Genomic DNA, 27,319 nt, shown 5'->3' on the forward strand with positions numbered 1-27,319 from the left:
TTCGTATTTTATTGTTACAAGTACGTGCTTGCATGTACGTTAAGGATCTGAATGTCGTCATTCAGGTTTACGTAAAGGATTTTAGACATAAAAAGATTTATTAAGTAAAGATTATTAAGAAAGTTAACCACTTTTGTTTGTCTATAATACATACAGAGTGAAATTATATTGTGGATTAAGCTCCAATCCTTTTCCTACATGGAGAAAGAGGCTTATGCTCAGCAGTGAGATGTTACAGGCTGAATCGTATCGATTTTTGAGTGTTTTAATATTGGAATATATTAAGGGCTCGTTCTATTATTCATTAGGTTTGCTTCATGGTTGTAGTTCGGTTACTGTAAACAATACTATCGTGCGAAATTATGCCATTAATAAAGGCTTAGTACCGATCGATTCAAAATCTGATTTTATTTTCAATTAGCTTCGTCTCGCGGTTTTTCCTATGTAATTTCCGAGGTAAGGCTTTAGATTAAGAACCGTCGAATTATCTAAGCTCAAAATTTGACCGTTTATCGGCATAATTTCATTACAAAAAAAAAAACCCTAATCTATTTAACTTCAAAATGACGGTTCTTAATCTAAAACCTAGCCATTTCCGATTTCGTGGATATGTCTAAATAAAAAGTAGCCTATGTGTTAGCTTGACTACGAGTAACAAACATACATTCATCTATCCCGATAAACTTTTGCATTAAATATAATATTAGGATAGGGATAGTCTAGTCTGTAGACGTTACCATAACGAAGAAGAGGGTCAGTCACCATAGTAACGAAACAACTAACTAAAGCATAAAAAATCATAAAATACCTCAATTCAATTTCATCTTCCAAATTTTCATCGTTGCAGTTTGATCCAAACATTGTAACCTCAAAAAATATTGTATTTAATAGCATTACGTCACATTTCATAAATATTAATCAATATATTTTCTATTTTTTTATGTCAAAATAGGTTGTATACATACGTATTAAAAGTATAATTTATTATTTTTATCTTATTTAATTGCTTTATTCTTAATTGCTACTAATACTAAATAGACATAGGATCGATCTCCACGGTTTTATCACCGTGGAAACGATGTTTAGATATTTTTCGTAATTTTTTTTCCATTAAAATCCTCTCGACCTTTTTTATATCAATATACATTGTAAACATCGAAAGTAAATAAATATTTTCCTTTATATTGTATAAGAAATACAAACTTCTGATAAAAATAAGACTCTTTTAATAAAATTTGATCAGGTACGTTACAATGTATTTCTATATAATATCCATTCAAGACTTTCTTTTTAAAACATTGTTTTATTTTATCTTACTCCAAACTTTATGTACGATTACCAACTGACCCGATAAACGTGGTCCTGGCTAGCGAATTTCAATCGTTTAAAAATTTAAAAAGTTTCGTTGATTTTTTTAACCGACTTCAAAAAAGGAGGAGGTTACTCAATTCACCGTATATATATATATATATATATATATATATATATATATATATATATATATATTGTATGTTCGGGGATAACTTCGTCGTTAATGAACCGATTTTGATAATTTGATAAATGGAAAGGAGATATTCCTGGTGTAGTACCATGATTAGGAAACCAGGATTTGATGATGGGATCCCAGAGAAATCGAGGGAAACTCGAAAATCCGCATAACTTTTTACTGGGTATACCGATTATGACGATTTTTAATTTAATCGAAAACCGATGTTTATCATGTGGTCACATTTAAATTTCATCGAGATTTGATTACAACTTTTGGAGTAATCTTTGATTATGCGTATTTACTTGACTAATTTTTCGTCTACCTACGTTGTATTACTTGTCGATATAATTGAAGTCGTTTTTTTTTCGTTTGCCTGCAAACACAATTATTTTTAAATTAATTATCTGTTAATTTTTCGTTCCGTATTAATCTTATAGTCGGCAAATCGCTAGAGTCGCTTCCTAGTTATGAGTGATTCAGCGAAAGAGGGTTTTTTAACCCTAATTTAAATATTTTTGTTGCGGATTGTAAAACATTACCTTACTAAATAATTGTGTTTGCTCGTAAACGAAAAAAAACTGACTTCAATAATATCACAAGTAATACAATTTCACAACAACAAAACGTAGTCCTCAGATCACGATTAAATTTAAATGGGACCACAGAACAAGCATCAGATTTCAATTGAAATAAGAATCACCAAAATCGATATACCCAGTAAAAAGTTACAACTTAGGTCGAGGAAAAAATAGTCAAGCAAATAAGCATTATTAGTTACCTATAACTCAGAAAGTACCACTTAAATTTCAATTAAATTTAAATGAGATCATATGACCCACATCACCTTTTAATTAAAAAAAAAAGAATCATTGAATTCGGTCTACCCAGTAAAAAGTTCTGAGGTTAAGATACATAAAAAAAACAGTCTAATTGAGATCTGACAAATGTGTGAAATTCGTATACGTGTATGGTGTCATTGAAGATTTTGTTACTTATCACTCATCACTTCAGCCCAGCCCACAGTCCACTGCTGAACATAGGTCTCCCTACATTCTCCCATAAAAATGGCGCGAATTCACAAAACACATGTTTTGCCCATAGTTACCACGCTGGGTGGGTTAGTGACCGCAAGGCTGGCTTTGTCGCACCGAAGACGCTGCTGCCCGCCTTCGGCCTGTGTATTTGAAAGCCAGCAGTCTGATGGTTATCCCGCCATCGATCGACTTTTTAATATCCAAGGTGGTAGTGTAACTGTGTTATCCCTTAGTCGCCTCTATCATTAATTTAGTAGTCGACTTTCTTAAAATGCTAATAGTATTGATTGCGGAGAATTAAATTTGCGGATAGAAAAAGGTTGTCCGCCTACGCGGTTTTAATACGTTTGAATTGAAGAGTGAGTACGTAAGATATTTTTCGTCCTTATCGGTCACAGGCCACGAGTTACATAATATTATTTTTTGGTTACAATTTTAAGGCGTGGTACAGAATGATAATAAGATATACAGTATCTTAGTTTGATTTCATATGCTCATGTTCAAGTTAATATTCATATTTTGTATTCGAAAAGTGAGAATGGAAACCCATCCTACTTTCATTTCAGGTCTAAGGTTGTAACTTGTAAGTAAACCGTGAAACCGTGGATATGTTTTACTACCACCGCTATCATGTAGAAAATTATCATAAATAAAATTACGGTAAATATTACAACCGTTTAGTATATTTTTATAATTAAAAATGGGTTTCTTGGAAAGTTTTTAGCTATATTTATTTTTATGTATATTAAATACTTTGCAGTGGTCTGGAAACCTCAGTTTGCTACTCTAAATTGAAATAAACCAGTTTTTAGGATTTAAAAAACGTATTTAGACTCAACGAGAAATACAGTATAAATTGATTATAGTTTTTTATGTCAACTTGGTCAAATGTTTGATTTTATCATTTGCTAAGTACATAGATCACCGAGGCTACATAATATCTTTTGTAATAAATGTAACATATTGACGAAATGTTAAATATTAAAATTTTGTTAACAGGAAAAGCGAGTAAGAAGAAAATCATATTATTTTCTATCCCGTTGTGAAGTCAGGGTCAGTCTAAGTGCTTTTACTGATACAAAAGGATTTTGCACAGCGGGAAACAAAGCATAACCCTGCTCAGTATTATTATACTGAAATTGAATACTACGTTTTTATTAATAACATATATTTGTTCAAAGAGGTTTATCTTTCTTTAAAATATATTCTTATTATGGTATTAAATATTTCAATGAAAATATACAATCATTACATATATTCATTACTTACGTAGATTTTTTTCTAACTAGATATTTACTAGAAACAAGACGATAGCAATCAATTACGTACAAGCATCATCGTTTATTACTATGTTGTTTCTGACGCCCAATAAAGAAGTTAATTACGGAGCTAAGCGGCTTAGGTATGTGTAGTGTGGGCGGTCATAAAATTAGAGGTTTGCGGTTAATTTAGCGGTTATTATGAAACGTTTTAAATTATTGCTTAGTAGGTTCACCGGAAGTAAGCCTTTTCATTGAGACTAAAATATGCACGTTTATGTGCATTCTGCGTTTAAAGTTATTTAGAACTTAAATTGAGGCTATAGTGTCCATAGTTTCTAAGGATTCACCAAATACCTCAAGATATTTTAATTTTACTTACTTTCTAACATAAGAAGAATTAATAACATTAGATACGATACTGAATTAGAACTAAGACAAACAACAACTAACACATTGTGACTTGGAACAAAAAGCATCCAGTATCGTAACTTTTAGTATGAACTCAAGTTATGTTAAATTATAATTTAACTCAAATACATTATTAAGTTTAGTAGGTATTTTCTATAGTCACCTACAAAATTTCAAAATATATTTTGCTGTGCAGATTTATTACAGTTTTGTTACACGAATATTGAGTAATTATTTAATTTTAAAGTATGTACCTATTATAAAAGTTCTTATAACTAACTTTTGATGTGATGCTTTACTTAATCATATTTTAATGACTTAATGGCATTAATTAAGTCACATAGATACACAAATATTAAGCTACTTTAACGCTTAGAATAATTAGCATCTCTTTTTTGTTACTGTAGGATAATTTTGCATTTCAGCAGATAAATTTAAACAGAAACTAGTTAATATTTAGCAGTCTATAAAGATTAAAATAATTAAACCTTGAAAAACGTGTGTTTCTTTTTATACAGAGGCATATAGAAACAAAAAGATTAGTCAGAGGTATATGTCCATTACAACGGAAAATTAGAAATATAAAAAAATAACAATAAATTGTTCTTAGAAATAACGAAGATTAAAGTGAGAACACGCTTATTACAAATTAAATAAAAAAATATATATTATAAGCTTAACGGATAAGGAGTTAGCGTAGAGCGAAGAAGTGTGATGATAAGATTTAAATAATCATATTGTACTTATTCAAGTTAATCCCTGCCGCATTACATTCTTCGTTAAAAAGTGGTGTGTAAAGGCTTTTTATACGATTTATTATCATCATAACTGTATTATTTTTCTAACAAATATAAATTAATATATAAATAAACTAGCTGACCCGGCGAACTTCGTATCGCCTAACACAAACTTTATCGTATGGTATTAAAGTTCAAATTGACTTTTAAGTATTATCACAAATCTTTTGTATGGGAGTATAGAAAAGTGTTGTTTTTAGACTTTTTCAGGAAATTTAAATTTATTTTTTTTTAGAATTTTTCTCTCCGTAAGAACCATCCTCGTACTTCAAGGAATATTTTAAAAAAAGAATTAGCGAAATCGGTCCAACCGTTCTCGAGTTTTGCGCTTAGCAACACATTCAGCGACTCATTTTTATATTATAGATAAATCTTGGTTAGAAAAACAGGATGGTAGTTGACCATTGGTAGTATTTGAAACAAGATAAATAATCGAATGGATAGACTTTAATGATATATACTACTAACAGAACTTAATAAAATACAAGAAAAGAAGAAGAGGAAAGGAAACGATTTCGAAAATAGGGACTATAGATTATTTATATTTCATAATACTGGCTAGAAGATCACAACATCAAAGCAAGTAAAGCGAATGTAAGGCAGGAGAGTTTAGGGAAAATTTTGTTTATTTAAACGATTTTAGTTAATTAAAACGAAATGAAGCCTTTAAGTATAGTAACATAAACCTAACTAAGTTGGAATTAATTTTCGGGAAAATAACGTAACAAGACCCGTTTCAAAGTGCCTTTAACGTGTTTACACCTTTGAATATAATTGATATACCTAATTGTTTTCAAAATTTGCAACTATTGTTGATATCGACTTGCTAATAATATAATATGTTTTACTCTCAAATGAACTTACAATATATTTTTATCACCGTTAGTTACAATTTTTATAAATCTGGTTTAGGGATTATTATATTGTCATTCAAATCGGCATATCTCGCGACAGTTTGTGCTTAATTTTTATTTCGTTGTAACACCTCTTAGCTGAGACAACAAAAGGAAAATAGTTTCATGTCATTCCTTTTTTTTTTCTTTAAAATTCATTAGAAAAAACTTATATACAAAAAAATGCACTAGTAAAATTACTATAGATTGCGTCACCTTTAGCTGTGGTGTTAACACCAACGTTATATTAGACCAGTAATTCTTCATAAAATTGCGATAAAGGAATATGGCTAAAATGTCCCACGATAAAAGTAATTGACTGACAGCGAAATAAAATTTAAATAGCAGAATAGAATTGTTAGATACGAAACTTTTTTCATCAATAGGAACGAAGCTTTAACTGTGTGTAGAATTTCACATTTAATCTTTCTATTAAACTTCCTAACCTTCTTTACCCTAAAGTTTTAGGATCCACTTTGCAGTTCTTATTTTCATCCTGATGTTTATGTCGAACATTAGAAACATATGTTTTTTACCCGACTGCCAAGGAAGGGTTATGTTTTTCGCGCGTATCTTGTATGTATGTATGTAAGTTTGTATGTAATATTCTTTACTACCTCATATTTCCAGAACCACTGAACGGATTTACATAATTGAGGTATCGTTAGGTTCGTCTTAGCTGCCCAAGTGTTCTTAGATAGGTGACATTAAAAAAAAAAAAACAAACATGGCGGCTGCGCGAAGCCATTGTAGTTAATGAAAAAAAATTTTTTTCTCGAATACTACAATATGGGTATCAAATTGAAGGGCACAATACAAGGATTTTAAAAAGGTATATCATGATTATTTGATGTTTTATATCGCTATGTTTTATTTTTTAATATTTTTGTTTTTTTGGCGTACCTACTATGTTTCAATTCTTTAAGATCTAACAAAAAAGGTTTTTCTCCGCAAGGGCTCTAACGTTTGGATGAACGTTTAACTTTTAAGTGATTAAATTTACAGACGAAATATTTAGCCAATTCATTCATGAAGGATTATGAGAGTGAAGAATGGCCGTATACAGAAACCTAACGTTGCTTGTTTCCACTAATGTTTCCTCATCTTTTATTATTTAATTACTAAAGGATAGGACAAGAGTGTTTGTAATTGGTAAAAGATGACATATAGTTAAGACGAAAATATAATTAGTAAATGTTGACAACTTACACAAGAATAAATAAATAATGACGGATTTACATTAAAATGGCATTGTAAGATTTATCGGTATATTATTTATTTAACCCGAGGGAAATTTATTTCACCACGGTACTTGCAATTCATCAGTAATATAAATGTATATGAAAGTTTGAGGGTCTCACTTATTTCCCTTAGGTATGAAAGCGCCGCTAGTTAGTTTCACGTTTTTGAAACATTATTGTTTCTAAATAGAGTTCTGATAGCAAAAGATGAATGCAAAATATGAATCTGTTTTGCACTAAATGTAACTTATATTAAAAGTGGATATAATTTTTGTATACTTATCTAGGTAAACGAAGTGACGAGTTACTTAGTGAAAAGAATTGCTTTCAATCTTTATGGTCACTATTAGAAACAATGATCTAGTTGTAAAAAATACATAAGGTTAATTTTTTGAAGAATTGGGATTTTTATATTCAATATAATTTGTCAGCAATCTTCGATCACTTTTTGAGTAAATATAGTCGTCGTTAAAGGTGTTAACATCATACAAAATATTTTTTCTCTTGGACTTTAATTTTTATGTTTATTTTGTTATATAGCAAGTCAACACAATGAAGAACGTTACAATTTTTTCGTAAGTAAAAATTAGCAGTATAATAAATTTTCATTACGCTTCTGTCTGTAATGTTCCACTACTAGGCACAGCTTCTTTCCCTATATAGGAGAAGGATCAGATCTTAATCCACCATGCTGCTCCAATGCAGGTTGGCGGATATATTTCCTACTATGAGTAACGATCGCTATCAGGTGTACATGATAACAACCGGGACCGACAGCGTGCTCTCCGAGTCATGAAAGTTTAATTATACATTGCAATTATAGACTAACTCAAAGCATCAATGGAAACATGTTTTACAAGGAAAAGAAAAGAAAAAAATAAAACTACACGACATATAAAATAAAAAGAAAAGAGACTAAAGAAAAGTATTCTAACTATTCTATATACATACAGAAATAAGAATAATATACGGAAAGAAAATTGAATTGAAATTTATCACCATATTTATTAAAGCTATTTTGATTATTGTACTTGTAACTTAAAAACTTACAAAACTTTCTCTCTACTTACTCTCTCTAACGTGTCCTTACGAATTCAATTATATGGAATCCACATAACAGAACAATATTCCAACTTACTTCTTACAAATGAATTAAATAAAGTGATTAATGAATGGGAGTTCTTAAAATGTCTTATGTTTCTCTTAATAAATCCATGTATAATCAAAGACTTATTTATAATGTCGTCAGTATGAGCGATAAACTTCATTTTTAAACCAAATCTTATGCCTAAATTTTTTGTATGTTTTACATTTTTTAGAATATAATATATACGCTAAATGTTATACTGTGACATTTTGTTTTATTTAATCTCATTTGTGATTTTCATTACACCATAATGTATTAATCCTATGATTACTAGACTTAGAATTACAATCTCCATAACAATGTAACAAAGAATATATTTGATTTTTGTTATTTTATTCTTAGTTGAGCAAATAAACGCTTATCTACTTCTCTATCTCATTAAATTTGTTATTTATAGAAAAGCCGTGCTTGTAGCTACACGTGTTTTTATTTCAGCCCACGCAGCAACTGGGCCCTGCGATTAATAATTATATTACCCATAGTAATAAGCATTATAAAAGAAAATACACGGAAAACAAATTTATTTCACTTAAGGAGGCAGTGTTTAATTAATTTGATTAATAGCTTCTACGGAGATCAACTATTGTTGTTATAGTAACATTGTTTTGTGTGAGCAATATCGCAGAAGTTGGATACATAATATTCTTTCCATTTATACATATTACTTTGTATTAACAGGTACATGATAATTTCAAAAAATTGACTACTTAACTTAACATTAAATCAGTTTTAAACACTAAAATTTATGGTTTTTAACCCATGATCATATTATACTAAGAGCATTCTCGTAGTAATCTAATGAAACTTCCACTTTCATAATAAAATATTAGTTTTTGTCTCATTGGCTTGATTATTTTTATCAGTATTAAAATCAGTATTTATATGATGTACACATTTACAATCATATGATAAAAATTGTTGGTATAGAAAGACAAAAATTCTATTTATATAATTTTATTTGAACGATATCACAAACATCATCATTTAAATGTTTTTTCCTTGTTTATCTTTGTCTTATAATATAATTACACGATTAAAACTAAAAAATTATTATTTTTTACTACTTAGACTGTAATAGAAGAAATATGTTATAAAGATAAAATGTATGAAATGCAAGTTTTTTATCTTATGACAGATTTCTTTTTAGAAATATAAAAGAATTAGCTTTTCTCGCGTCGCTAGTAGCAGCACTGACATACAGTAAAAGTCATTCATTCTATTTTTGTCTACAATAGTTTCGCAAACTTGTTAATTACATCTGCCCATTTCTTAAGAACACGTTCCCTAATATTTAGTGCCCTACAAACAGCTAAACTTTAAGTGTTCAAATTTTTGACATTTTATTTAAAAAAAAAAAAAAAAAAAAAAACACATTAGTTTAAAAGTTTCTGACATACAGTGTCAGTGGACTGTCTTTCGAAAACTTTTAAAGTGTGTTTGAAAAATTCTTTTGAAGTCTTTTCGATGGCAAAATTGTCCAAAAAAAATTGAAGAAAATACCAAATATTAAATTATGACTAATAAGTAACGGCAACAAGTAAATACTTATATATAGTTTGTGATAGAAATTATATTGTTTATCGGTTCAGTAAAATTTTTCTTTCTTTTACTGTTAACCTAAAACAAACTCAGTCACTATAAAATGCGATATAACATGTATTTTATTTTTATTTCGTGATATTAATTTAACTAGCTGTATAGAATGTTCGACTCCTAACTGCGTTCCTTCAAGTGGAGAGTTCTATAGGCGACATAGCTCACGCTACACAAGAAAAATAAAATTTGCCTAGGAAGTTTTTTTCACGTGGTCGTGTTCCATTTTATGTTAATATTAAGTTTTACAAATATTATTGTACAGTTTGAACTATAATTAAACAACAACTAATATAGTTTATGACTCATTTAGTGCGGTATAAAGTCAGTCAAATTACCCATAAATAAAAACCCATTTTACTATAATTTTATTTATTAATAATAATAATTATATTTTGCTTTATTCCTTTCATTATAAATAAGAGTTTGTTCTTTTGTTTAATCTCAGAAACTATTGGTTCGAATAGAAAAAATCTTTTTAAAATTAATGAATGAAATGAAATGAAATTAAACATATAATTAAAAATATAAAGAAAATTTTTGTTCTAAAAATTAAAATGTCATAAATTAATTCACATTGTTCCGCTGGGTGAGTGAGATATTAGCGTTTATAAATAGTCTGCACTCAACGCTTCGTGATGTAAATTAAGTCTTTACATGTGACATTTAAAATTAACGAGTTCATTACAATTTTAGCTTTTTGTTTGTATTTCCTTATCCTTTGAAAGATTGAACTTAAAGATGCTAGGAATAATCTGATAATTTATTTTTAGGGTGAGTTGGTAAGTTAAAAAAGACGGTTAATAGTAAAAAAGGGTTTGTAGTAAAAAAGTGCGTATGTACATATCAGAAGTGAAATTTCTTTGGCAAACTAATGCTTAAGTCTCGTTTATATTTATACAAATCTAAAGCTTTAGATTTCCGTTCCAGCGCCATTGACAATAACGTTGCCGTTTCATAAAAACGTTACAGTTTCATGCGTAAAAAGTTTACCCTCATGCGCCTTAAGAAGTTTAACTTCAAAAATATATACATAAATATCTGCAACGGAAAACACAGAAATTGACGAAAAAAATTTGAAATTTATCTTGGTACTAGTAAAGGCCGTTTAATCAAATGAATGAATGACTGAAAAAAATATCATCACACAATCACAAAGTTATACATAATTATATGTACCTATTCTATTAAACCGACAGCACCATATGTGCCTGTAATTTGTAGATACTTCATCGTATGCGTTCATTTTTCAGCATCGAAATTTTATATATAAAAATTAATGGTAAAATGTGTTCGTAAGCGTATAAACTCAACAACACCTGGACAAATTTTACCAATTTTTTTTTAAATGTTCATTGAAGTCCAAGGATGGTTTTTACGTTTTCTAACCAAAATGTAGAGTCGATTTGAACTTTATTGCTATTCAATAAAGTTCATGTTAAAGAGTATATTAGGGCGCATTTTACGTAAGTTATTAATGATTAATGTAAGTTATTTATGATTTGTCTTCACTTCGAAGATTCCGCAATGCTTGAAAACAAAAGTCTTCGAGAAATGCGTCCTGCCTCTGTTAACATACGGAGCCGAGAAGTGGACACTGACGAAGGGACTGGTCCACAAATTTAAAGTCGCTCAACGTGCAATGGAACGGGCTATGCTTGGGGTTTCTCTCAAAGATAGGATTAGAAATGAGACTATTCGCGAGAGAACGAAAGTAACCGACATTTCCCACAGAATTAGCAAGTTGAAGTAGCAGTGGGCTGGTCATCTGTGTCGCAAGACCGCGTCTTGGCAAACGCAGTGTGGGCCGTCCTCCGGCCCGTTGGACCGACGATCTACGTAAGATTGTCGGTGTAGGCTGGATGAGGATTGCGGAAAACAAGGATGTCTGGCGCGAACTTGGGGAGGCCTATGTCCAGCAGTGGACTGCCATAGGCTGAAGTGAAGTGAAGTGATTAATGATTAAATTGATCTTATTCGTAGACCGCATTTTAATTTAATTTACATACAGTAAAAATGGTAATAACTAGCTATTTCACATTACCTATGATATTGTTGCGGGGCCGTTAACAATGGAAAATTCCCGTTTTTAAACTATCGATTCCAAATTTGGTACGAATCTCCTATATGTGATGTAGAAATGATCGATGAGCGGATTTTAGGACTCATGCCTACTAAGGATTACGGGGGTGGGCGTTAACAATGAAAATTTTAAATGTATGTAACTCCGAAACTACTGAACCAATTTTTATCAAATTTTGTAAGCATCTGTAATTTTGTCTGACTTAGAAGACATGGTAGTTTTTATCTCAATTGGACTCGGTAGGTGGCGCTGCTATCTGTATGTAGCTCGGAAGCTACTGAATCAATTTTTATCAAATTTTGTAAGAATCTGTAATTTTGTCTAACTTGGAAGATATGTTAGTTTTTTATCTCAATTGGACCCGGGAGGTGACGCTATCGGTATGTAAGCTATCAAATTTGGTAGCTGTTTTCCGGACAGGACAACGTCTGCCGGGTTCGCTAGTTTAATATAATTTTGAGTTGTAAACGTCTCTTATTTTCCAATATGTCTCTAGTTTTCCAATAGTTTAACTTATTTTAGTTGTCCGCATTCTGATCTGAATGCAGCTTTTTCGTCATTGGTTTATTTATTTTGCCTTAACGTAGCTTTATTTTCTTGGTTATCAGAATATACAAATGTTCATTTTGATTCTGTATCAAACATTCAAAACTGTTTCTTATTTATTCTTGTAATACTTTCATATATGTAAATGGTTAAATTTATTTTATAAGAAGCTATTCGCGCGTAATTTATGTTGTACAAGTGTCCATAATATTAAGAAATTGCATATAACAGAATTAATTAGATGACCTATATGATAAAGTACTTCCAAAATGTATTGTTACGGTTTTAAAGTAATAAACGTATAAATAAACTAGTTTGTTAACCACTAGTCATTTCCGAACAGTTCTTTAATTGAGTTTTAATTGACTCGGATCGATTGGAGCAATTAAAATAAAGCATTATTATCGAGTCTGTTGTTTGAGTTGTATTTTATATTGAAAGTAGTTATCGGTGTTTGTAGTAGTTATGAATTTTATGTTGAACACTCCACGTGCAACTGATATTGAAATGTTGAAAATAATATTTAGTTTAATTGTTTCTAATATATTATAAGTACATATTATGAACTCTTTTTTTTACTTTAATTAAAACTAACATCCCGCCCCTGCTTCTAACGGGTATTTAACAAAACTTGAGAATATTTATATTTTCTCAATTTTTTTTGAAAATACAATATAGCTTATGTCACCCGCGGATAATGTAGCTTCTCAACAGTGAAAGAATTTTTCAAATCGGTTTAGGAGTTTCGGAGACTATTCTAACTTACAAACAAACAATAAAACCTGTTTATAATATTAGTATAGAATATAACTAATTTAATTGTTTAGAACACATTATTAGTACAGAGTATGTACTCGTTTTTTATCTTTAATTAAAATACAACTGTAATTACAATGTAGGTTTAGAGATAGCTAAGTAATATTTAATCAATACGTCCGCAAAAATATCATTTGGAAATATTACGCATAAAAATCAGAGAGCGGAATATGTTTGTGAAATCTTTATACGTAAGTATAATGAAATACAGAAAACAAGTACCTTCTTGTTTAAATCTAAGTATAATCCACACTCAATGATTCTGTTTTTGTGTAAAGATCAAAGCTTCATGATTTTAAGCAACCCAAATACAGGTAGGTACTTGAGGGAAAATAAACAAATGATGAATGATATATTGAGGTCACGCAATTTATACGGAAATTTTTTTTCGTGGTACATTTTATTTACATCATTATACTTATATGTTTTTATATAATTATACTCATCTCGTTCATTTTTTAAACAATGCCTTTGTAATCTCTATCTTCGCAGACTTTAATCTACACCTCCCACATGGCTCAGACAATTAAATACGTCATGGGCGATATTGCAGTTCTGTTTGTATTAATTTATATAAACAGTCCAAGAATTTGTAAGTTTGTTAGTTAAGGCTAAATATAGATCGGAGTGTGTTTTCGCAAAAAAATCTTCGATGAGAATTATGGGCTGGCCTTTTAATTTTCTCAGGCTATCAAAATATTCAGGAGCCTACTATTAGAATTATATATTTAAATTTTAATCGGTACTCACGCATCACGTCTAGTACGTTCATCCCAGAACTTTTCCCAGAACGTAGACCTGTTTTTGATGCGCAGTACGCTGGTGCTCAAGGTGCGAGGAAGTGTACCGCCAGTACTGGCGGACGACACTCCAGTTGCCATGCTGTGTTCTGACGCCGAGCTCTTAGTGATAAATGTGGAACCTCCACTAGCGCCCAACCCTTCAGATTGAGAGCCTGTACGATGCATTTCGGTACTTATGGCTCACACTGACTACATCACATAGTATTCAGATGTCTGTGTATGGTTGTCTTATCTAATTAATCCGTTAATATCGAAATAAAGTCGACGTGGTCGTTTCTTTACGACACGTGTTATAAATGACGCTTTGCCAAGTGACATTTGTTTTATAATGATTACTTTCTAGTCTCTTTATACAGGTTTACAGGTTTGGATACCAAATTAATTTCAAACACTGCAATACATGGCCATTTGGAATTATATTAATCTGACAAATATGTACTCATTTTATCACACCAATGTATTCTTATCGGCAACAACGCAACTAGTGTTTTTATGTGTTTTTATAACTCGCAAACTTCGTAAACATCACAACAACGCAATCAATAAAACAATGTGCTACTGAATCCTTCCAAGGTTTTTCGATAAGTTTAGATCTTTATTATCATTCATCTTTGGCCTTAGTCGCTATGTCGAAGAATGTGTCTAGTTTCAAGATCGAGTGTAATGAAACAGTAAGTCGGGGAGACTTGTCCAACCAGTAAATGACCTCGGTATCCAATGAACGAGCTTTGTGCACACTCCTAATACTCGTCAATAAGCACGTTTTTTATACATAATAGTAGGAATGTAGAAAAGTACACAATATATTTGCATGATAGCACTTGAAGTCTCTTTTGTAGCACTAGACGATTCAAAAAATATTAAAATAGTTAAAAAGTCACATTTTACTAGGGGTTAACGTTTCGTGAGGGTTTTTCGCGGCGCACTAGCCCGCATAAATAATCTTGTTTTGGCATTGAAACAACGTACCGCCGGCGCGCCGCGCGGACTGTCAATGGAGGAGAGCACGGCGCAGAGGCGGCTGCCGGCGGCCCACGACATCCCACTCACCCGCCCGGCCGCCGCCGAGAGTGCGCGACTTTGCCCGAGGATAAATTTGGCGCTAATGGAACTAGCGGCGGTGAGCGCCGGTAATCAATGTTCGACGTGGAAATTGAGGGGCAGTAAGAGTAATCTACCTCTTGTAGGATTCGGGTGTGTAGCATGGTTGTTTACGCTCTTTGATTGTTAAATATTCAAATTGAATATAAAAATGTAGTAATGTTAAGCAGAAAATAATATAAAAGTATATTTTTTTATATATAACCTACTATGTATATCTATTTATACTATGTATACTAAAGACCTAGTGGTCGGCAAATAAGCGTACGGCTCACCTAATGGTAAGCGATTACCACAGCTTATAGACGCTTGCAACACCATAAAACATCACAAGCGCGTTGCCGACCCTACCCACAATATTTCAGGAGCTTTGCTTGAAAGCAGTGTTATTTAGCTGTGATCTTCTTAAGGTCGTGGTATTTCCCCAGCCACGCTGCTCCAGATCTTTAAGAGGATATTTCCTACTGTGCCCTACCTCAGTTAAAAATGATCGATAAATATTTCTTTAACCAAGCGAAGAGCACGTTAAGCCGTCGGTCCCGGTTGTTATTATGTAAGCCTGATAGCGATAGTTACTCATAATATAGAATATATCCGCCAACCCTCATTGGAGCAACGTGGTGGATTGCTCTGATCCTTCTCCGACATGATGAAAGAGATTTTCGCCCAGCAGTGAAATATTACAGGCTAAAGCGTATATATAGAAACTTAGTAAAAAAAACTGAATTGTTTGTTTTTATGTACTAGTAGGTTTAAATCTATCTATACTAATAAATAGAGAGTCGGTTTTTTTATTCAGTTATACTGCGAAAACTACTAAATCGATCGGAATAATATTTATACCATAAGATGCAGCGTGTTACGGAGAAGGCTTTCGTATGATATGTTGGTGATTACTTATCGTGTAAAAAATATGGACGGACAGAGGTCGCTAGTTTATTCTATATTAGTAAATATGTAAATCAATAATCGTTGTACCTTTGCAGCATATTTAAAAAAAAGTCAATTTACGAGAGCAATTTGACTGATTGGATTATTTTTTGTTGCTCGTAATTGTTAATTATTAGGACAATGTTTGTTCAAAATAAAATTTTATGTAAAGCCGAGGAAGAAGCGAGCGCTTGGAGGGCACTTTTGTGTGAAAATATCAGTAAAAAAACATCACATTAAATTTTATACTTTGATGTTACATAATATTTATCTAAAAAACAAAGTCTAAATTAGACTGACAAACAATATATAGTTTAAACAAATAGAAGTAGAGATGTGATACAAAATAACGATACATAGGTATTTTTGTTAGGTGCAAATCTGCTTTCTGTCAAGAATTTCAAAATAATAATACGTTATCTTCAAATTGTTATTTTTGGATTTGGCAATACTTAAAATGTAGTTTTAACGTCAGCGAATAGGCGGGAAAATCTGGAAAAGTAAATAATAAACTTCAATTTGTAGTATTCATTTTTGAAGTTACTAGTAGTGCATAGTAACCAATACATTGTGCATTCTTTTTGGAAAGAAGTTCCTTACGGCAGGCTTGACATTTGGCTGGGCGACCGAACTGAAAAAAATGTGAAACTAAAACCGTAAGAAAAATATATAACGGAAGTGAGGTAATATCAGTCACACGATTGTATAATATGACGTTTGTAAAACTAAAATATTACTAGTAAACTTTTTAAAATTATTTATGTAATTTTATACTGTCGACAAAAATAAATAGACATGTTTTTTTATTTCACTTAATAGTTTGAATTATTATTATTATTTTGTTTGATTTATTTTATTTTAAGGTATTTGTTATTTTTTTAACTTATGATTTATATCACAGGCAATAGTCAATAAAATCTTGTGATACTCTTTTGGTTTATGAAAATAAATAAGTTCACAAAAACTGGATTTATCTTTTTAAATGCAATAGTGAAACCTTATACTAAAGTATTTTTTTCTATTTTATCTGTTTAACAGATTTTAACATACTATAATTATTTTATTTCTTGTTTGCTTAACTACTTCTTACCTTACTTTCGTGTGTTGTATTACTCCATGAAATGATGTTAATCAACAAAAAGAGCCAAGACTATACAGTACAACATCAGTCATTTTTAGGACACATCAATAGCTAAAGAACATGCTAAGAAAACCAAGAACAGTGTAAACAAAGCGGACATGCCAAGTGCGAGCGCAGGATTACTTACGCTCTGTCCAGCTGGGCCGCCTCGACCTCCTTGAATCTGTAAGCAATTAAAATATGGAAAAGAAAGATAGAACGAAGACGTCAGACACCTAAGCGTTTGAGGTCACTCTTACGCGTATGCGGGGCTAGCTTCACACCAAATAGTCTGTGCTGGAGTGTAGTGGCAGGCTTTGTCTTGGTGGTGGCAATAGCATGACACGGGTAGCTCGATCTAGTCATTTTATAATTTTGAAGTATAAAACATTTACTAGGTAACCTTCTTGTTACAAGACAGCACAAGGATCAATCCAATACACAATACTATCGCATGCTATTACCAGTCTGTACGCTGTTTGTGAGTAAGCTCTACAAAACTGTTACTTATACAAAACATTTATATGGCATTTTGTTGTAAAACGGCTTGCTTTGTTATGTATCGAGATTAGGTATCGAAGCAACCTTGAATAACTACGTACGCCGTGAGTTTTGCGTAGTGCATAATATTAGGCAATGTGCTCTATTGTAATGTAAGCAAATCACCATTTCACAAAAGTTTCATTTCTTATACTTAAAATATCAACAATTTATTACCACAGGTCCATCACTGAAAAGATATATGGATTTGTTATGGAAATATTTTTTTTTAGTCAAGTATATTGACAATTTTTTATCGTTATCGTACGTTAAGAATAGGTCTAGTGTGAAAAAAAATAGATAATAATATTTAAAAGAATGAATAATTACTAAATTTTGGTATGGTCATAAGAATTTCGTAGAAAAATAAGTAATTAATTTATATCTCAAATTTTCATAATTTTTTCTCGGTATAAACTGAAAAAAATATTAAATTTCACTCAAGATGTTTTAAATTCAGTTTACTTACATAATATCAATATGAAAATTAACATTTATTTATCGTATGAAGATTAGTTATAAATAAAAATGCTTTAAAATAATTATTAAATTCCTTCATTTTTCATTTCTACATTAACTTGGAATATTAGATTTGTAAATTACGAATATAAAAATAATCGCAACAAAACTATTTTTTACGAGTGAAATATGAAGCAATCACAAAGCATTTTCATTACCGATAATTTTTTAAGTCATCTGAGCTTAACAGCAAAATCGTTAACGTAACGAAGGAGACGTTATTCATACGATTAATTAGTCAAATTGAAACAAAAGGTAATTGGCATTGATCATATTACGTCGTAACTCACTTTTATGATGTAAAATATAAACAGCTTTCGTTCGAGAGGAATATTATATTAATTATAAACGGGTTTACTAAATACTGATAACAAATAATTTAAATATAAATATTTTTATCAAACAAAACTCTTAATTGGAATTCCAATTGAGTTCGTGGTGTGACTCGTGAACATGGTAACAATCCGGGTAGACTTAAGAATCACAAATATAGTCAATAATCAACTTGTTTTGGAATAGCCCAACAACAATAGTTAAATTTATCATTTTAAATTTGAATGATATTAATATGGCTTGTAGTTTTACAGTTTTGAGTCATTCATTTTTCACACAGGATAAATCTGTGTTGGCTTTTTTTATTTTGTCATGGTTTTTATTCAGATCCTTGATATTTTTTCTTCATATACGTACTAAAATACAATGAACTAGGGCTCACCTTTCGCTGGCAATGGAGCTGTTTCGCGACATCGACTTGGGCGACATTTCGAAGTCGGAGTCAGATCGGTAGAGGAAGGACTCGCGGCGCTGGGGCATGGACTGGAGGACCAGCGCAGCCGAGGGTGATCCGCCCTCGAGCGGGGAGCGCGCGCCCCCCGCCACACCGCCGGCACCCCCGCCATTCTCCACATCGAAGCTGAAACAAAAAACAAAGGATAACGATGAAGTCGATGATTATACTTGGAGGCATCGATTCTTAAAGTTCGTTACAACACCTTTTGATCGATTTCAAAAAAAGGAGGTGGTTTTAAAATCGACTGTTTTATTTATGTGTGTTCCTGTGACACACTACCTGTTTGGGGACTGAGTTACCCTCGTCCGTAGGTGTATACCCCGCTGTGAATCCCTACATGTGGTCCCTGGGTAGTGCTAATCAGGTGACATACAGGTGGTAAGCTCTAGCCGACGGCTCTCGACCACCTACCGAACAAAGTCATACCGTCAAGCGGCTATCGTGTTTCGGTATGTTGATCGGTGTTGCCGACGGCGTAGGGTGGCTGAACTGTCGGTTTTTTATTGGGTACACTTCGGAGAGTGTGCGCAGGAACTCCACGACCTGATTCCTCCCTGCCCCTTCCACCTTCGAATAACCAGACGCATTGCATTACGCCACCCTTATATGGTTGATATCGCTAGTATATTCTTGATGCGTATGACAAAAGAATGGAACTCTCTACCAGCCTGTGTGTTTCCAGATAGCTACAATCTGGGGATCTTTAAGTAGTGAGTAAATAGACTACTTCTAGGTAAGCATGCTCCATTCTAGACTACATTCTTACTTAACATCCGGTGAAATAGTGGTCAAACGCAAGTCTATCTAATTATTAAAAAAAAATACCTCAGAAATTTTTATTGAGTAGACTGATATCAATAATTCATTTTTTAATCGAAATGTGTTGCTTGTCATGTGTTCCCATTTAAATTTCATCGATGTTTGATAGTGCGTCTTCACTTAACTATTTTTATTATACCTCATAACTTTCATAACTTATTGGATGTAGTGATTTCGATGACTCTTTCTTTAATTAATAGCTGGTGCTTGTCATGTGGTCCCATTTAAAGTTAATTGAGATCTGACAAGTACTTTTTGAGCTATCTCTAATAATGCGTATTTACTTGACAACTTTTTCGTCTACCTACGTTGTATTAGTGGTTGATGTAATTGAATTCGGTTTTTTTTCGTTTATGAGCGAATAAAATTATGTAATACTATTATTATCTCGACCGTGTGTACTTACAAACTTGCTCTAAATTGCCCATAACTTTTTCAAAAATAATGCATTATGCCTATTTATTATGTATGACTGCAGATCGACAGTCCTAAGACTGTCTAGCAAAGCTAGGATGTAGTCCGAAGCTAAGGGTTTTTCTATATTATCGTGCCTTAATTTTTTATATGTATATTATTGCAAATAGACTAAACCATATAGGCGTATACACTACTCATTCCAACCATTGCTGTTGCTTTATTTCAAAGGAGGTTTGGTCCCCGCTAATCTTTTAGCATCTCAATTAAAGCCCAGGTGACATTTAATTATACTTTTTTTGTTGTATATTATCGCCACTAAATGATGAGTAAATTTAGTGTAAAATAAATGTATTATTAGAATAGGTCAATACATTGTAATAATAAGTAAATAACAAATAAACTCAAAATATCTATAGTCATTTTATTAAATAGTAAATTAGTGTGTTTTTTATTTCATAGTTAATAATTGCCAAACAGAATCATCGCTTCGAGAACGTGCAATTGTGTACATTCTGTCGTGATAATCGTAGCTGGTTGATATCACATTAAATTAAATGAAAATATTACGAAGATATATACGAAGGGGACAAGTACGAATAATATACGAAAAAATAGAAAAACAATTGTGAAATCAATAAGACCACTTCTATATGTTTTGTTGATTTTATAAGGGCTTTTTCTCTATCAAACGAAAGATTCTGTTGAATTTATTATTTGAAATAGGTACTCTAAACACTTCGTTCGCGTTCTTAGAAGGCTTTATGAAGATTAAACAGATTCGCTTAGGGCAGACAGATACATATTATAGCTATTTTCAACCCAATGCCAAAGTACCTTAATGTAGGTGTATCGTATTACCAGTTTGATTCAATGTATACACCTACTGATTTTATGTAGCAAATCAATCGAAGTAAGAAAAATGTTATAATTTTGGACCGGGTCAACAAAAAATCTGCTGAAGTAACACAAATTTCGAACGCGCGCTCATTTCTGTCAACTGCGGACACTAGGTCTGCTAACAAGGTGAAGATAATGCAGAATACTTATTACAAAAGCTACCAAAGCCGCCTCGTTCGACCACTGATATTTTCCATATTTTTTTATTATAAGTTGTTCGGTACTTGTAAACAAAAATATATGTTGATCCTCAACAAGGTCATCACATGTATTGACAACGGGTCATATACACATGTATACAATTACCTAAAGGTCATAATATTGGCAATGTGATATTAAATTTTGTTATGGCGTCTAAATATATTTTCTTTTAGATGAACATTTATATTTATAAATCAAATGTCATAATAAGTAAATAATTGCTAAATACTAAATATATGTTTACATATTTTTTATATAAAATACATATTTAAAGACTCGTGTGGGTGCTGATAAAGCAACTTATTGATGTTAAACCTAAATTTCATGAAATGTTTAAAAATAATTAAAAAAAAAAAAAAAACATTATATTCGATATTTTATTATTTATTTACTACCCCTTAAATTAATTTGTGTTTCAATGTAGAGTAAGCAAAGCAATTTCTTTCTAATTGGCTTAGCAATTGTTCACTACACCGATAAAATTGTAAATCAAATGTTTTTACTAACAAGTAAAAAAAAATCTACCTTTACCTTAATCTTTGAAAATTCATTTTAAACGATTTTTATGCCTTAATTTTGATTATTAGTTCGCTTATAAATACGGCAAAGCTTATAATAATCTAAATGATGACTCGCTTACAGAATAGATTAGCAGATTCAATATTGCGAACCCATTTCATTTGTTATTTACCTAGAGACATCTACAGGAATTTTCACGAAAATACTACCAAGCTACGCAATACTTTCCTCTTTGAAGTTCACGTAATTTGTGATAGAGGTCTCTTACATGCTATTTTTTTTTATTCTATAATAATTCCTATGAAAACTTATAAAAAGATATCCCATTAATTATGTTCAATATTTCTATTAATATTTCGGGAGTCAATGTAAAATATTTATATTTAAGCTTGTAAATTAACACACCGTAATTTCCATCCGAATTATAACAAAAAAAAAAAATTTCTATGAGTTCTGTCTTTACGTTAGGGTTAAAAATATATATTCACATTATGCTTAAATAATTTATTTATTTATTAGCACATGTTTTATACTCTCTCAATATAGTAGGAGGTCCGATTAGAAACGAAATTTACCCATCTGCTTAATGGGTGGAAATTATTTTATATTCTTCATTATCTTCATCTTGATAGGTTATATTTAATATATGATAATAAAAAATATATTTTATTTAAAAATGTTTAAAGAATGAATTTAATTCCTACCGACAGTATGAAGCTTGTAGGAAATGCTACGTTGGGTTGTCTATTATTTTCCTGGAATAACTACTGGGTTGGCAGATATAAACATAATATATATTAATATCTATTGTTCAGTTACTTTCACCAACAAGCTTAATAAAAAAATCTTACATCAAAAGGAGCGCTGTTTCATTGCAAATGAAATGACATAGTTTTGCCTGCTAAAAGTCTGGTTCGAATGGTGGTTGCCGAATATAATATAGCCTGGCCAGGAATTATCCAGCCAACCCTTTCGTGATTTATCTTTAGCATACTAAAGTAGATAATTATTTAATTTGTATCCATTACGTAGATGGGTAAAGGTCACACGTCTAGTCCGGATCTTAAACTAATAGCTATAAGAGAAATACAGTTTAATTTTTTTTAGATTTAACTTCCATTTTCATCGATCAGAATTGAAATATACCCGAAAGTCAAAGCTTACTGAAGCGAAACTCTAGTGAAAATTGAGTAAAACCTTTGTGGTTAACAAACAGACGCATGAGTTACGTGCAAATGACGTGAGATAAATGAAAACTTGAAGACCGATTTTAACCCTGACCCGTCACGGAAGTAGAATAATAGATTCCGTGGAATACTTGTGTTTACAGCTATCTATATATATTTTTATATAACTAGGTCGGTAAACAAGCTTGCGGATCACCTGATGGTAAGCGATTAGCGTAGCTTAGACGCCTGCAACGCCAGAAGCAGAAGAAGTTCTGGTCATCTTATTCACCACAGGAACACAACACTGTTTGAAAGCTATATTATTTGCTATAATTTTTTGTAAGGTCGAGATAGTTAGGCTGTTAAAGATTTTAAGCAGGATAATTCCTACTGTGCTCGGTCAAAAGATATAAATAAAGATAAATGTAAAATTGAGTACCAAATTTCTGACTTTTGCGTTTGCAGCTAGTGACCTCACTAACAAACAGATGAGTGAATATCTGCAGTGCCAGATTATAGCAGATCTCGTATAGTCTGTATGCACTTAGTGGACTACTAGGACCGTAGAGAACATAGTCAGTTATATCGGTGAGCGTTGCTATGCTTTTTGCAGTTTTATTTATACTTCATGTCCTTTTCAACTGTTTTTTGTAAATACAATTTTAAAGTTTAAAAAAATACTAGATATTTACTATATTAGGAGTCACGTTGGGGTTATAATATTTCGGTAAATAATAAAACGGGGTTACTCGTTTCTAGTCTGTCCATGGTGTTGTCAGAACGGAAGAGGTTTATTTTCCTTGGAATAGTTTGAGATTGATTGATTGCCTACCAGTGAACACAACTCGCTCACAACAAACTCGCGGACAAACACTTCCCACGTGAACCTGATTCAAAGATACTGCTAACACTGCATGAAAAAAAAACGTGGCATGAATGTGCTACTTAATTTTACGTACGGAACTACGTATTTTCACTATTTGGAACGATTGGAAGATTCCAAGGCGAAGACGAAAAACGAAATTGTAATTATCAAATGGACTTTAAAGTATTTAATATTTACTCACAGATATTATTGCTTTGAAACAAAAATAAAGTCTTCTTTATGTTTACAAATTTATCATTAACTTCTATACCATTACACATACGCAACTGTTTCATGATTCATAGTAAAAAAGCTACAGACGCAATAACAGTTCATCATTCAAAATTACATCACTCACAGACGAGATTTTTTTTTCAAATTTAGGTCACGAATAGCATCTGAAAATATCTATTAATATATTTTTATACCAGCACGGCACACGTGTACATGCCTCTTTTATTTTAATACTTGTATTATAAAGCTATTGCATGACTGTGTTTAGTTAGATTACTTTTTCTAAGATTCATTTCTAGACTTGTAGTTTCTTTATTATTAATTAAACGATCAAAAATGTAATGTATAATAATTATATTATGTACTGTACAAACATCCTTATCTCCTTTAAATGAAAACATAAAGGAACATAATTAAAAGCTAAAAATATAAAAAACAACGATAATTCTAAGATTTCAGTATCGAATTAATTTTTCGATTTGTTCTATTGACGATTTGACAATTTGTAGTACTATTCTCTTGATTTTTTTCCTATTAAAGAACATAACAGCTTTCAAGGCTACACGTAGATATAATTTTGATTACAATTCGATTTAAATCATAATGCGCTTGAATTTTTTAATAATAATAAAAATGATGTAATAGTAGTACAATTTATACTGTTGTCTGTTTTCTGTACGTCAAGTTTTAAACCAGTTATTTTGTATTCGGTTTGATCTGTTTTAACATATTTTTAGTATGTGTAGAAAATTAATTTATTTTTTAGAATTAGATATTTATAAGTATAGATTTAAAATATCATTATATTGTCTTTTTATAAAATTGAATCATCTACACATATCCGCGGTCAAAACTTAGTTACTTTCAACGTACACAATGAAAAGTGTATAATAGTCGGAAAATATGTATTTATCAATTTGAAGTTATACCTGCCAGTAGTTCGTCTCCGAGCTGACACTGGTGTTCTACGTAAGGGCCGTCGTGACGCACCCCTAGCGCTCCATCTTCGGGGTGCTTCACTCCATCTACAGCCCACATTCAACCTCAGTAATCTAGCAACGACCACCACCACGCCTACTATAAAATTGATCGCTTCATATTTATCATTATTATTTAATCATAACAAATTATATTTTGTATAAATATTACTAAAGATATAACTTGAGCACGTATAATTTACCAAATACCGCATTTACAAATAGTAACTGATTAGATCAATGTAAATGATAAGACACACAACTGCTAAAACGATATTATTTAAAGAGACTGCAATCACTATCGTTATCAGACACTCATATAGTGAATTGTTATCATAGAAATTATAATTTTCTCATTTAATATAAATGTAATTATTATATTGTTTAGGTTAATTGTATAATATTTTTAACACTTACGGTAAACAATGAAAACCATAATTATTCTGTTTATTAATACATGAAGCAAAAACTTTGTACCTCTTTTTACGAAAATTGCGCACACGGAAGTGTATGAAATTTCGCACACTACTGAACTATAAGTGATAGGTAGAGATAACATTTTTTTAAAAATTATGCATAAAAATACATTAAATTTTGTTGTGTGTTTTTGACACACGAATATACATATACTCTTTTGTTTATTGTTAAAATCTGTATAATTTGAACTGTAGGGTACAAATTCAACAATAAATATTTTAAATACACAGGTAAGAATAATAAAAAATATATTGATATCGATAAAGTCGAATTGATTTATTTAAAATAAAGATCATAATCTTAGTAGTTTTGATTCAATCACGATTTCTTATAATACCAGTTTATCTTTTCTCCTATTGTGATCAAAAATTTCCGCAAGCTGATTTTTTTAATGTTTAATAATAACATTTACAACTTTTTGACATATTTTTACTGGGACATTCTGTCTCCATGACGGTTGTCTAGTTGTTTTCATAGCAAAACCAATAGCCCGATTGTATGAAAACTCAAAGTAATAGTTTGAACCCTAGAGAAACGTACTATCAAACTTTGTAAATCAAAATGTTATAGATAGGAACAGGATATACGATCGTGGAAGTGTAATTACACCCGAATGAATAAGAATGACCACTAATTTCAATTTTTACAACAATTGATACAAAATAAAATACCAATTTATAACATAGCATACCCATTTTTCAGCGTGTTATTGTTGAGTGTGAAGCGTTTAATCAATTAATTATTTTTGATTATTTTTAATGGACACTGTTGTATTAAAATAAATTCGCAATGTTTATAACTTCAGAACAACTACCCTAAGAGGTAAATATTAGAATTTGTACTGACGAAGAAATTTATTTGTAATTTCTATAATGTTTTCTATAAGATTTGAAATCATTATTAAAATACAATAGTTAAGTGATTAGAATAACTTTAAACTAATTCTAAGATGAAATTGTGTGAAACCCTCGTCTAAAGTCTATGCCTACGAAATAAAAATTCACCTATTTCCTCTTTTTCTCCAAGTTATCCTAGAGTTTCTATCACAAGTAACTTCGCTGTCGATAATGCTAGAGAATGCTGTCGATAGAGCTTGAATTTTCAGTGACCAAAAATGACGTCAAAAGGACGTTGTAAGAAGTTTTTTTTTTTACTAATTTGCGTTCTGGTATATAGAAATATACCAGAACGTTACGTACACCCGAACACGTTAACGTAACGCGTAACACGTAACACGTTATTTCCAAACTATTGCTAGTAAAAGTTTTGTTTATTTTATTACCGATATCAGGATTCTATAGCATAGATTTTTGTCTACAAAAATGAATGCAGAAAGAATAGAGAAACTTAGCAAAAATTAAATATTTGCAAAATTTATAGTTTAATTAGACATAATACATAAAGTTGCAAACCGAAAAAAAAAATGATAATCCGTGTGGAACAATCATGATTAGATTATATTCCAAAATACTTGTATTAACAAATAATTGTGTGTAAATATTCTACGCATTTCTAGTCGCATGTTCGGATTGGTTTGCAGTTGAAATAAGTCGAATTATTTGTTTTTAATGTAACAAACTAAAAAACTAAACGTCCTTTAAACCTCCCGCTGAAGGACGAATTTATTTTCCT

The 27,319-nt window shown here is 31.1% G+C and overlaps 1 protein-coding gene across 1 annotated transcript in view; it reads right to left on the reverse strand.

Moving 5' to 3' along the window:
- LOC123654348 (cAMP-specific 3',5'-cyclic phosphodiesterase) overlaps nt 1-19,271 on the reverse strand; it is a 69,497-nt gene extending 50,226 nt beyond the window's left edge. Inside the window, exons 1-2 of the mRNA XM_045590260.1 lie at nt 19,038-19,271; nt 17,412-17,447 (exon numbers count right to left, since the gene is read on the reverse strand). Of these exons, the coding sequence (XP_045446216.1) occupies nt 17,412-17,447; nt 19,038-19,135 (134 nt within the window). The 5' untranslated portion in view covers nt 19,136-19,271. The remainder of the gene's footprint in view (nt 1-17,411; nt 17,448-19,037) is intronic.
- Between the last annotated feature and the right edge of the window lie 8,048 nt (nt 19,272-27,319).

Source organism: Melitaea cinxia, chromosome 6, assembly GCF_905220565.1.
Source record: "Melitaea cinxia chromosome 6, ilMelCinx1.1, whole genome shotgun sequence".
In the NCBI taxonomy this organism is placed as follows: domain Eukaryota; kingdom Metazoa; phylum Arthropoda; class Insecta; order Lepidoptera; family Nymphalidae; genus Melitaea; species Melitaea cinxia.